Raw genomic sequence first — 14,631 nt, forward strand, 5'->3', positions numbered from 1 at the left:
AACCACATTATCTTTGAATCCGCATCACCACATGAAAGCCACTCCCTTGTCTATATCCAGTCCAAGTCAACAACTTTCCCATTCCCCTGTTTGACAATCCATCAATAAAAAATATTTGGCCATGCTGAATTTGGTGCAAACAAGAAACGGATCCTTTAATAACTGATTTGTGGGTTATTAAAAAGACAGCTGATTGAAGTCTGTGAATAGTCCTGCTGTCACGCAGTGTGGGAAAGCACCCATCGCTTCTGTAGGGATCGGAGAGTGTAGGCGAATTGTTCTGGAACCCAGAGCATTGATTTAAGAAGCTGGGTCTTAACAGGGCGTCACATTTGTTTAGTCTGGCCCTCTCCAACCTTATTACCATGAACCCGCATTAAAACGCATGCTCATTAGTCTGCGTTTCTTTCAGACATCAGAATGAGTTGTGCCTGCTGATAGTGCTGTTTATTTGCACACGGTGTTAAGGCCTGAGTCACTATAGTAATTATGCAAATAAGGTAACCGCACAGACGCGTCCACAAAATCTATTGAATGCAATTCACACGGTGCAGTTCCTCATCTTGCTGGTTAAGGATCCAGCACACTACCACTATCTGGTGTATTTTACTTGCACTTGTTTCTTTAAAATGTGCTCATGTGAATACAGGTAAGTGTTTATTTTACAAAAATTACTGTATATTATTTAGTTTTTATGCAGCTACCGAAAAAAAAGCGTGCAGCACATACCTATAATATCAACTAAACTTTGCTCTCAGCAACATGGGAGGCATTTGGATGTTCGCCAAAAATATATCGCTACTTGTGTGTTTTGAGCATCTTTTCCCTCTAAGCGAACAACTTTGCTGATATGGGGTCTTTACAGTAATTAGGGATCAAACACCAAAGCGTTAATTTAGTCGACGAAGACTACAACGAAAAATATTCGTTAATGAACTTTTTTCCTGTGACTAAGATGATACGTTGACGAGCTAAAACTAATATCTGATGATAAAAACTATGACAAAATTTATGCCGTGTCTTCGTTAACAAGACGAGTCGGGACTAGAATGTTATTTGAGGACTACCGGACATTCAAAATACATCCTAAAGGCTAAGTCTTGTCTTTCAAAATGTGCATCCCTGTCATTGGATTGCAATTGGATGAGGGATGATCGCATATCCGGTGTTAGTAGCCATGGCAGCCGCAGCGGACAGATAGGCTACCAAAACGCGAACTAGCGATCTGAAACTGTGGCCTCAGCACCCAAAGGGTTAGTGATTGGGTGACCAGACGTCCCGTTTTTCCTGGGAGTCACAATTCGTTGTTGTTAACTTATAGTTAGTGAAGGCACAGTAGGTGGAATCACGCTGATAGAAGTGCTCTCGCGCGCACGCTCCACTTCTTCAGTTCTCATACAGCGCGCGATCAGTTCTCAGTGCTCAAATACACACACAGCAGTCCAAATTTCTATTGTGTAGAGCAGGGTTCCTCAAATCTTTCCCTGGAGGGCCAATCTGCTGCAGAATTTAACTCCAACCCTGATCAAACTCACCTTCCTGTGATTTTCTAATGATCTTGAAGACTCTGATTAGCATGCTTAGGTGTGTTTGATTAGGGTTAGAGCTAAATTTTGCAGGAGTGGGCCAGATTTGATGATGCCTGGTGTAGAGTATCTCACATAAATACAGTTGGTTATGGCTTAAGTGGACGTAAACAGGTGGGAGAAAACTGAATGTGTGTCAGTATTACATGCATGCCTTCCGTCTTAAATAGACCGCATTCCTAATTAAATACCTATCTGTGTCATCAATGTTAACCAAGAAAAGATGTTAAATAAATGCATACTTGTTAAGTAAACCTACTGTAGCCTATCTGAAAAATTAGTTTAATTTGGATCTCTACCCAAAAATTAATTAATTCCAGTTTTTCCAAATTCAATCCTTGATTCAGATTTCTCATAAGCTTAATTGATTTGGTCTAAAGAGAGAAGAATTAATAACTAATTTTTGTTTGAAGACTATATATAAAATATCTACCAAAATAAATGTCGGTAACTGCAGTTTGACTAAAAGTAATGACTAAAAGTTGACAAAAAAGCAATGACTTTTTGTCGACTAGACTCAAATGACTAAAATGCATTTCAAGCATTTTCGTCTCAAGATAAAGACTAAGACTAAATCAAAAATGCCTGACAAAATTAACACTGCACCAAAGGTGCTTAGGCACCCATTGTATGCGTTAGTCATCATCATCGTCGTCTTCTTCTTCTGCTGCTGCTGCTCTGGAAGTCTCTGGCAGCCCATAGAACTGTGTGGGAAAGTTATGAAATTTGGCACACAGATAGAAGACAGTGTCAATATTAACCATAGGGAATTTTGAGTATCTATCTCAAACTCTCTAGCGCCACCAATAGGCCAAATTTTGCACTCATATTTCTGGTAATAATTTTTGAACCATAAGGTCTAAAACCAATTTTTGTTTTTTTTCTGATTCCTTGGCTTATAAATTTGAACAGGTCAAGATTTTTAGTAATTTAGAATTTCCAAAAAAAGTAATTTTCCGAAGTCTTCCTAGACGTTTTCAAATTTATCAAAACTTTTGATATTCCAAACCGTTTTCGTAAACCATGTGAAGGAATTTGACGAAGTTTGTGCTAAAATGGACATGAGTCTATATCTCAACAATGCATTAGAGCAGGGATGGGCAACATCGGTCCTGGAGTGCCGCTGTCCTACAGAGTTCAGCCTAAACTCTCCAGGACATCGGCACTTCAGGACCGACGTTGCCTAGCCCTGCATTAGAGGATTCTGACCAAACTTGGTAAAGGTCATTGCACACTGAGTCAGAAATTTTCACATTTTTTTTGATGGAAGAAAGTTTTAGAGGCTGTATGCAAACGTGATTGACACAACGTGAGGTCGTATTTATTTTTTAACGTGCAAAAATTTCAGACTCTGTGCAATGAACTTAAGATTTAAAACAACCATGACCTGAAGGCACATGAGTAGTTTCTTCAAAGGTATTAAAAAAAATTACGTTTCTGCGTATAACTTCTGACCAGTTTGGCCAAAAATCCAGAACGGAATACCCAATCAAACTGTACATAATTTTCATGTCATTTTCAAGGACATTTTCACTACAGTCCTACAAAGTGGTGGCAGTTGTGTTAGTATGAAATGTGAGAGCGAGTCCGAGATGTGATGAATAGACAGCCAAAACTGAAAATTGTCAACATTTACTCACCCTCATGTCATTCCACGATCCAAATTCTTGTTCATCTTTGAAACACAAATGGAGATTTTTAATGAAACCTGAAATATTTCAGTCCTTCCATTTTACCAAAACTTTGATACTTCAAAAAGTTCATAAAAACATTAAAAAACATAATCCACATGCAAGTCTTTGATCAATGCACATACATAGAGTAAATGGAAACTCAACCGAACTTGCTTGATGTGAGCAAAATACATATTTTCTTTGCATCAAACAAGCAGCTTCTGTTAACCATATTAGATGTGCTCTACAGTAAGTACATTCATCAATGTTTAAATGTAAATAAAAGCCTATATTAAATATGTTCATCGTGTAATCAATAGTGTCCCTTCAGAAGACAGATTAAACCACTCGATTTATATGGATTCCTTTTTCAATGTTTTAATAAACCTTTTGAAGCGTCAAAGTTTTGCTGAAATATAGGCTTTCAGTGGAAATGCAGAAACTTCTCAGGGTTCATTAAAAATATCTTAATTAGTGTTTTAAAGATGAACTATGATGAAGTCTTACAGGTGAGGAACGACATTAAGGTGAGAAAATGATAACAGAATTTCCGTTTTTGGCTAAAGTATCTCTTTAAATTAGCGCCAGTTTGAGTTACACTGAGCGGTCTGGTATACATGGACGACGGGGAATATTATGAAATCTGATTGCAGAAGGCCATGGTTCACCAATAAGAATGAAGTTTACTAGAGAGTTATGTCAGTTAAAAGGTTATAACACTATTTTAATTTGACGACTTATTTGATGAGTAGAGAATATACGCAAACATTTTTTTTTTAAATAAAATTTTAAAATAGTAATTCAGCTTGTTTTGAAGAATAATATCAGTTTTTATTTAAATACTCTCAGCGCGGTGCTATTTCAGTCTAGTTAGCGCCTGGTTAAGCAGGATTGCGTGCATTTAGTAAATAAAGCATGATTTTGTAATGAGATTCTGTGTGAAAAGTGGCACTATTGAGTAAAGTAGCCCTTTTTATCTTTTGATGTGAAACAGAGCTCAACCCGATCTGGAGCTGTAAAGTGGTTCCCTATTGTTTCCAGATTTTTTAGGTTTTTTGAGGATGTTGTTTTTTCAGAGGAGGGCCCTTCCAGGCATCCAGTTCACTGACATTCCGTGCCAGCCTTTTCAGGTTTCTCCCGCACTCGGCTTTCCACAGGAAATGTTTTGAGGAAGTGAGAGTTGCTGATGTGACAGTTGTGAATGGTATTGTCAGATTACAGCATGGTGCTTAAATGTTACACAACAAAGAATCATGAGAAAGACACTCAGACCCTGACCTCAGAGGCCCTGACAGGCGGACAAAAACACGCAGGTGTGTTTACGAAGCAGTTCGAGGAAGACCCGGATGAGTGTTGTCAGTAGTATCATTGGTAACTTCCTCTGGTGTGCGACCTCAAAAGTGTTTCCATTGTTTCTTGGGCTTGTCATCTGCTTTGCACTCAGTCCTTAAACCACAATAATGACTCAATGGCTCCAAGTTTTCAAGAGATTCACAGTGGATGAGTGAGTTATGGCAATTGAAATGGAACAATATGCCGAAACAGCTGTAATTAACCTCCCAGTGGCGGGTGAAATGAGAAATTAATATGTATTTCTGATTATGAAACTGTATTAAATATTTCATCAAAAAAATATTATGTAACACAACTACGTACAGGATTGATAATAATGATAACTGTTTCTTGAGCAGCAAATCAGCATATTAGAATGATTTCTGAAGGATCACGGGACACAAGACTGGCGTAATGATGCAGAAAATGCAGCTTTGCATAACAGGAATGAATTACTTTTTAAAATACATGCACAATGTTACTGATTTTATTATTTGATCTAATAAATGTAGGTGAGTGTAAAGAGTCTTCTTTTAAAAACATTAAAAAAAAAATATTCTTAAATGTTAATAATGATAATTTATCTAAATAAATGACAAGTTCATAAGCAATATATAATTAAGTGCATATGGATATATCTATAGTAATATGTGACCCTGGACCACAAAACCAGTCATAAGTAACACGGGCATATTTGTATGGGTCAAAATTACGAATTTTCTTTTATGCCAAAAATTATTAGGATGTTAAGAAAAGATCTTGTTCCATGAAGATATTTTGCTAATTTTCTACCGTAAATATATTAAAACTTAATTTTTTATTAGTAATATGCATTGCTAAGAACTTCATTTGGACAGCTTTAAAGGCTATTTTCTCAATATATTACTTTTTTTTTTGCACCCAGAGATTCCAGATTTTAAAATAGCTGTATCTCGGCCAAATATTGTCATATTCTAACAAACCATACATCAATGGAAAGCTTATTTATTCAGATGATGAAAAATTGACACTTATGACAGTTTTGCGGTCCAGGGTCACATACGTGTAACATTTTTATTCACAACCAAAAAACGTGAAATATTTGACCAAAACAAATATATGATGAGCAAAATAAAATTGTTTAAAAATAAAATCTTTATTACAATTATATTACCAAAAAATAAATAAAATAAAATCTTCAAAATAATGAATTTTTCAACAGATTTTAAAATAATGACATATTATGGTGATCATTGTTACAATTAATTTTAAAACATCTTTCAAGTTCTAATAAAGTGACTACCTAATTGTCCAATTAATTATTAAAAAAAGTATTTTATTATAATTTTTTTTAAATTTATATATCAAACTGAGTTTTTACTGTAATTTGGCACAAATGTTAAGGTCGAACCCTGACTGTTTTTTGTTTGTTTTGTCCTTCAGTATCTACAGAGGAGGACTCAGGGTTTGTGACAGCGGCACTGGGAAACACATGGAGTCACAGTGTAAACACTCGCCTCATCGTCCAGTACGAGGACACAGAACGGAGACAGGTAAACACTTTCTTATTCCTCTGAGTGAATTAGCAAAACTTTGTTTAAATATCCGAAAAGCAAACTTGATGTGACTTAACAAACAAATGCAAAACCAACCGAAAAACACCTAACCAGGTGACAAAAATCTACGCGTTAAAAATTTTCCGTTTTTTTTTTTTTTTTGAAGGAAAAGGGATTAGTGGTACTCATGACGCCATCTTGCACCACACCATATGTCTTTTGTCCAATTAGGTTCTCTCTAGAATGATAATTTCCCTCCCCCAATACCTGAAACTGACTATAGCAACTTGCAAATCATGATTTTGCTGTTATATATACACTAGGGTTGGGAATCGAAAATCGATTCCTATTCCAGAATCGGATGCTTAAGGTCAGGAATCGTATAGTTGTTGTCAAATTAAAATTTCGATTCCGCTTATCGATTCCTATGTGCTTATTTTTATTTTTTTTCATCTGTGAGGACCGGTGTGACCTAGCGATCTGCCAGGACTTGCTTGCTAATCTAAGCGCTCCAAAGTTTCGCTGCAATTGCGATCAGAAGCCAAAAAAGCTAAGTATAATATCTGTGATAATGTGGCTAAACACGTTGCAAGAGAGGTGTCACTGCCAACATGACATTAATTTAATAGATCGTTAAAGATCGCGAACATGATTCAAACACCAACGTGATTCACGTAAATTACAATAATTCATCTGTTTCATTCCTCAACCTTTGACGTGCGCGATCACAATGTTGTGATCACTTGGTTCGTCCGTGCAGCGTACGATTACACCAGTGATTAGAACATTTAAATCTGCATTCGCACTGCTGCTGACCTAAAGAGATGAATGAAACGGCTTCACAGTCTTTTTAACCACACGCAATATCATTATTTCTGTGTTACAAACATTCAAATCACAGAAGCACTGTTATAAAAGTTTATAGTTCAGATATAAACTCTGATATGTACGGTAGCGATTAAAATAGAGTAAATCTCCTTTTGAAAGTAATTTGACACTTCAAATGAAGATTTATCGATTACATTGTTACGCCAGTAGGTGGCAAAAAGGGTCTGTTAAAATGTATTTGTCTTTGAAACATACAAGAGATTCGTTCAAGGACGCTGATTCATCCAGTAATGAAACAAGTACATCCTGAGTGAGTCATTCATAAATTACATGTGATTTTGTATTTGTATTTGTATTTTGTATAAAATGGCCCAAAATGGTTTTCGTCCGAAAGACTTTTATCACCGAAATAATACGGCCGAAATGTTGTGATGACGCAAACAGAAACCGTGACCTGCACGTGCTTGTCTGAAGCAACATGTCTGCGTTGTGGACGTATTTCAGTATATCTGAGAAAGACCCACGGACAGCGATTTGCAAAACATGTAGTGCCGAAATTTCAAGAGGGGGTGCATCTGCAAAGACTTTCTCCACGTCGGGTTTAATTTATCACCTGAAATCCAAACATTCCGATCGCTACGCTGAATATGAGAGGAACGCGGCACAGAAAAGGAAAACGCCTCCGAGCACGCCCACTCCGTCTGTGGCGCACGTTTTTGAAAAGGCAAGGAAGTTTCCCAGTGATGGTGTCAAGGCAAAGGGCATTACATACAAGATTATGGAATTCATTGCCTTAGATGATCAGCCATTCTCTGTCGTAGAAGATGTGGGATTTTGTAGGCTGATCGAGCACATTGAGCCCCGTTATGTCATGCCGAGCAGACGACATTTCTCAGAGGTGTGTTTACCTGAGCAGTTTAATGTTGTTGCAACTCACGTCCATGAGCATATAGCTGCAGATATTTCAGCAATCAGTTTCACGATAGACATGTGGAGCTCAGACGTCAGCATTACCAGTATGCTCAGTCTAACCGATAATGGATCGACGCTGATTTCCAGCTGCAAAAGATTCTGCTCCATTCACAAGAGTTTCGAGGGTCACATACAGCAGCAGCCATTTCTGATGCATTCGCCAATATGTTCGACACCTGGCATATCGACCAATCTCAAGTGCATGTCATTGTCTATGACAAAAGCGATAGAAGACAGCCAGCTGAAGGGAATACGGTGCATGGCCCACACACTACATCTGGCTGTGAATGAGGGAGTGTTGTCTCAACGCAGCGTAAAAGACGTACTGGCTATAGGCAGAAAAATTGTTGGCCACTTTAAAAATTCTCAGCTGGCCTATTCCCGCTTGCAGTCTATGCAAGATCAGTCTGGAATAAAACGGTTCCAGCAAGACGTGAGTATGCGGTGGAACAACACTTTTTACATGTTGCAAAGCCTCTTTGCGCAAAAGCAAGTCTTGGCTGCACATAGCGCAGATCACGAGCTCCCCACGACATTCACTTCACACCAGTGGGTCTTAATAGAGAACATTCTCTCTCTTCTTGCCCCCTTTGAGCAGCTAACTAAAGAGATCAGCTCCTCTGATGTTATTCCTTTAATCGCAGCACTAAAGCGTCTCCTAAGCAAAGAGGTTGAGACGGACCACGGAGTGAAAACAATGAAAAGTACACTCTTAGAGTCTGTCAGCACACGTTTCACTGAGATCTATTCGGATCCTCTGCACTTCATCACGACTGTACTTGATCCGCGTTATAAAGACCATTACTTGGATGCGGAAATAAAGCAGCGTGCACGAGAAATTATCCAGGCCGCGATGGATGCGGAGAACCCGCGTGGAGACGGAGCAGCGCACAGCGCAGGAGAAGGAGATCAGAGCGCAGAAAAAAAGACTCGTCTCTCTGCACCAGATGAGGGGCATGCACCCTCGTTGTCTGATATGTTCAGTGAAATCCTGCAAGAAAGCGCCTCAAATAATAGGTAGGCTATTCTGTTCTTAGGCTACTATATATGTGACTATAAGATTGTAGCCATATTTCTGCTAGATATTTTTTTAATTTTATAAAAATGTTTATTTATGCACTGGCCCTATTTAAATACACTCTCTCAAATCTTTCTCAAATGTCAGGCAGATGACAAGCTCAACCGATCAACAGCTAGATGGTTATCTGTCTGAAGTCCCCATCCCCAGAAGTGATAACCCTCTTGCCTACTGGAGAAATAATCACGGCCGCTTTCCTGACCTGGCAAGTACTTGTCTGCTCCGTGCACAAGCACTGACAGCGAGAGACTGTTCAGTGCAGCAGCTCACGTTCTCGATGAGAAGAGGAACAGACTTCACTGTGATAAAGCAGAGAAGCTACTCTTCATCAAGAAAAACCTGCCACTTTACCTCAAGAAGTAGAATGGGCTTGTCTAGTGTTTAAATATTTATTATCCACTTTGCACATCTGCAATTCTTGGTGCATTTGTTGTTGTTAAAGTTCTACAGTTAACATATGGGCTATGGCAGTGTTTGTTTTGATACACTATTATGTTGAAGGCCTATAGAGAAAATATTGTTGTATCTTTAAGCAGATGCACTTGTTCTGAATGCACTTTCTTGTAGTAGTCTCACTGAGAAAAATCTAAAATGCACTTGACCTAAATGCACTTTGTTTTTATGAGAGAACATTTAATTTTACAACCTTTCAGCAGGCCAGTAGGCCTGTACATTATTATTTAATGTACACATGAGCGGGGTCAAGTTAAACATTTTAGTTAGAATTTTATTTTATACTGTGCATTGTTGCAATGTGCTAAATAAATATTTGCATAATTTGTAATTGATTTATTCTTTGAAACTTTAATATTAATTTATGCAATTGCAATGCCTTGATTTTTAGTAAAGTTAGTACACAGTCATAGCCATAAATGCAATGGTACTAATAATTGGCATAATTTGTTGGTTTCCTCTTTTTCGGTTTTCGGTTTCGGCCAAGAATTTTCATTTCGGTGCATCCCTAATTTTTTTCTTCAGAACCATGACAGAACTACAACTTCCATTGGGGAAAAAAACTCAGTTTATCCAGAATCATGCGGTTCTATTTTGCACACAAACAGTTCTTAAAGAGTCAAGTTTTTATGTAGCCTGTTGATTTTTGTTCATGGTATTCAGCTCCAATAAATGGTTTGGACAAAAGATAAATGTTTGATATCATTATTTAATCACATTGGAATCGAAACTGGGAATCGATAATCAGAATCGGAATCGATAAAATTCAAACGATACCCAACCCTAATATACACTCACCGGCCACTTTATTAGGTACACCTATTCAGTTGCTTGGTAACACAAATTGCTAATCAGCCAATCACATGGCAGCAATTCAATGCATTTAGGCATCTAGATGTGGTGAAGACGACTTGAAGTTCAAACCGAGCATCAGAATGGGGAATAAAGGGGATTTAAGTGACTTTGAACGTGGAATGGTTGTTGGTGCCAGACGGGCTGGTCTGAGTATTTCAAAAACTGCTGATCTACTGGGATTTTCACGCACAACCATCTCTAGGGTTTACAGAGAACGGTCAGAAAAAGAGAAAATATCCAGTGAGCGGCAGTTGTGTGGACGAAAATGCCTTGTTGATGTCAGATGTCAGAGGAGAATGGGCAGACTGGTTAGAGATGATAGAAAGGCAACAGTAACTCAAATAACCACTCGTTACAACCAAGGTATGCAGAATACCAACTCTGAACGCACAACACGTCGAACCCTGAAGCAGATGGGCTACAGCAGCAGAAGACCACACTGGGTGCCTCTCCTGTCAGCTAAGAGCAGGAAACGGAGGCTACAATTTGCACAGGCTCACCAAAATTAAACCATAGAAGATTGGAAAAACGTTGCCTGGTCTGATGAGTCTCGATTTCTGCTGTGACATTCAGATGGTAGGGTCAGAATTTGGCGTAAAGAACGGATCCATCCTGCCTTGTCTCAACGGTTCAGGCTGCTGGTGGTGGTGTAATGGTGTGGGGGATATTTTCTTAGCACACTTTGGGCCCCTTAATACCAATTGAGCATCTTTTAAACACCACAGCCTGCCTGAGTATTGTTGCTGATAATGTCCATCTCTTTATGACTACAGTGTACCCATCTTCTGATGGCTACTTCCAGCAGGATAATGCACCGTCACAAAGCTCAAATCATCTCAGACTGGTTTCTTGAGCATGACAATGAGTTCACTTTACTGAAATGGCCTCCACAGTCACCAGATCTCAATCCAATAGAGCACCTTTGGGATGTGGTGGAACGGGAGATTCGCATCATGGATGTGCAGCCGGCAAATCTGCAGCAACTGCGTGATGCTATCTTGTCAATATGGACCAAAATCTCTGAGGAATGTTTCCAACACCTTGTTGAATCTATGCCACAAAGAATTAAGGCAGTTCTGAAGGCAAAAGGGGGTCCAACTCGGTACTAGCAAGGTGTACCTAATAAAGTGGCCAGTGAGCGTATATATATATATATATATATATATATATATATATATTTTTTAAAAGGACAGTATCTTCAATATGTCCCACCTAAACTTCCTGCTTCCAGGAAATACGTCAGTACAGGGAATAAAACTGCACTCGTCTAGCGATTGCATCTTTAAGACAAGCTTAAAAAGAAAGAAAATTGCTTACTCCACCAGCCCTCTCATTGTTTAGGCCTGCCCTACTTGTTTTCATCCTGTCAAATGATGGCATACCTCATTGCCCCTACACCCTTAGAGCCCTGAGGACTTTGTTTTTCTCTTTTCCGATTGAGCTCCCACCTAAAGAAAAGCGCACTGATAGAGAGGCAGTGGTCCAAAACTGCTGGTACACAAGGAAGGCAATGGTGCCTGGCTCTTTTGTGCGGTTCAGTAGCTCTGGTAAGGCCACTTCAGTAAAAAAAAAAACCTCAGAAACTCCCAGCTTTTCAGCCATGAGAAATGTATCCATTAGAGGTAAAGCCATGTGACTTCCTTACGTGAAAGATGTGCATTTGGGTTAAAGTAAAGAGAACTGGGCTGGTTTGGGTGACCAGAAAGCTTTGTGTTTGTGTGTCACGGTGCATCAGTAAGGAACTGCATTCACACAAAGCAATTGGCAGCAGGTTTGTAAAAACTAACTAATTCTTAACCACAGGTAACCGGATATCCCTGCAAATGCGCCGGTTTATTGTTATACAAATAAGCCTAGAGCGAGGCTTGCTGTCTGTGGATGGTTCACTTGAGACAGAAAAGCATTTCATGAAGTCCCAAGAAATACCACAGTGAATTTAAGCAGAAGTCACAAAAGCTTTGTTTGTTTACTTATGTTTGGGAGTCTGAATCATTTCCGATGTGTGTTTACGCAACAGCAGACAGTTGCGTCCTTCATCTCACTCCCGTTTCCTCTTTTGAGTTTTGATGAGTAAGTTTTTTACTAAGGTGTCTCATTTTGACCAGTGCAGGGTTTCCATATTAGAGGCTGATGACAAAGAGTTATGTTGATTCTCAAGAATCTCTAATAGGCAGTGACGCAGGTTGCCGGCAGACTCTGCTGAGTCTAGTAACTCAATGCTGCTGCTTTCCTACAGGCTGTTTTCAAGGATCATTTCCTTGCTTTTATGCCCATTGGCGTATAGCAGCCACATATATGCCTTTATTTGTTGCCTGGGGGGAAAGAGTTCAGTCATGCGTAAAATTAAAATACAAGTAGTATTATTAGGGTTGTTAACTTAGTCTACTAAATAATAATAATAATATATTATAATACATTGTAGATATTATTTGAAATATTATATTGTTATATTATTATTATTATTTTAAATAAGTAAATAAAACAACTTGGCAGAAAATGAGTGCCTCTGACTTGTACATCAATTTTGTGGTTGGTTATTTTCTTATAAATAAAAATTTAAACAGTAGTCTCATTTATTTAAAGCTGCAGTCCATAAGTTTTGCCTCTTTGTCGCCATCTCTGTTGAAAACCTGGTATTGCATCCAGGTGCGGAATTATCTTTATTACATGGGCTGTACTCTGAATCTAAAGTTTCAAGCAAACTATGCTCCCTTCGAACTGGTTTTCTTTAAAATGCAAATCTTGTGTAATCCCAGGCTATCTGTAATCAGAAGCACATTTAAAACAGGAATATAATTTCATTTCATTCACATGTGTTACATAAACACATAATCCTTTCTGGATCACAATCCGCCATCAAAATGATAAATTTAATTATTCCAGCTGCTGTGAGAAAAGGCTAAACAACCTGCAGGATCCTCACGTGCGATAGCCTACTAGCCGGGAAAACTTCTTTATGTTTACAGATGTAAAGATGCAGTGCCATGCTCGAATTTCCCGCAAAAACCTACACGTACCTACACCTACACTCAAATTAGAAAACATTATTATAAGAAAACCGTTGTGAATCGGGCTAAAGTAAGGCGATAGTTTTGAACACTGGCTGGTTATGTACTTGCTCAAATATTGATTTCGGATAATTTTTAACCAAAAAAAGTTAAAGACTGCAGCGTTAAAATATAAAAATGTAGTATACGTTATGTTTTAAAGTCCATTTTGAAATATCTTCATGTGGGCTCGTTGTGTGTTTGTACACTACTGTGCAAAATATTTGGTCACTTTTTTTTAAATTATTAATAATTTATAGTTATCCAGTAGGGGTTGCATTAAATTGATCAGTAAAGACTTACAGTTTTACCAAAAAAATAAATAAATAAATAATTTAAATAAATGTTGTTCTTTTGAACTTTTATTCATCAAAAAAAGATTTTAAAAAATCAAAAATATTGATGAAATGAAAATGTTTCTTGAGCAGCAAATCAGTATATTAGAATGATTTCTGAAGGATCATGTGACACTGAAGACTGGAGCAATGATTCTAAAAATTCAGCTTTATATCACAGGAATATATTCCATTTTAAAAATATATTAACATGAACATGAACAGTTTCCTGTATTTTTGATAGCATAATGCATCCCTGGTGAGAGACTTCTTTCAAATGTAAAATATTAGCCAAAATTTTGCTTTGCCATCACAAAAATAAATTACATCTTAAAAATATATATAAAAAAAGTTATTTATATATATATATATATATATATATATATATATATATATATATATATATATATATATATATATATATATATATATATACAGGAAATTAAGTTTCCACAATATATTTATATATTGCAGAACATTAATATATTTAACTTATGGCAAAATTTGGTAATGTATGTTGTCGGAGCGTTGGCATCCTCGGAGGTCCTCTGAGGGGTTGGCATCATCTTTTCTCAGGTGTTCGGTCATCTCAGATCATTTAAGGGTTGGATCCAGACTGAAGCTTCTGTAATTCCTAGTTACCACGGGATGTTAATCAGAAACAGAGAAACAAATAGAGACATAATTAGCGTAGCTGCTGTTCCATCTAAGCAAAAATTATTTGTTCAACCCAAGCTAAAGAGTAATAATAATGTACATTTGATCAGATATAACTGCAGTACAAGATTATAAGATGCATTATGTGAATGCTTGGCTAAAGAGATGTGTCTTTAATCTAGATTTAAACGGAGAGAGTGTGTCTGAACCCCGAACGTTATCAGGAAGGCTATTCCAGAGTTTGGGAGCCAAATGTGAAAAAGCTCTACGTCCTTTAGTG

At 37.7% G+C, this 14,631-nt stretch overlaps 1 protein-coding gene across 1 annotated transcript in view; it reads left to right on the forward strand.

The window, feature by feature from the left end:
* Window positions 1-14,631, forward strand: part of rad51b (RAD51 paralog B) — a 55,941-nt gene that overhangs the window by 12,923 nt on the left and 28,387 nt on the right. The window contains exon 8 of the mRNA XM_079433402.1: window positions 6,014-6,123. Within this exon, the coding sequence (XP_079289528.1) occupies window positions 6,014-6,123 (110 nt within the window). The remainder of the gene's footprint in view (window positions 1-6,013; window positions 6,124-14,631) is intronic.

This window comes from Barbus barbus, assembly GCF_936440315.1.
Source record: "Barbus barbus genome assembly, chromosome: 14".
Taxonomy (NCBI): domain Eukaryota; kingdom Metazoa; phylum Chordata; class Actinopteri; order Cypriniformes; family Cyprinidae; genus Barbus; species Barbus barbus.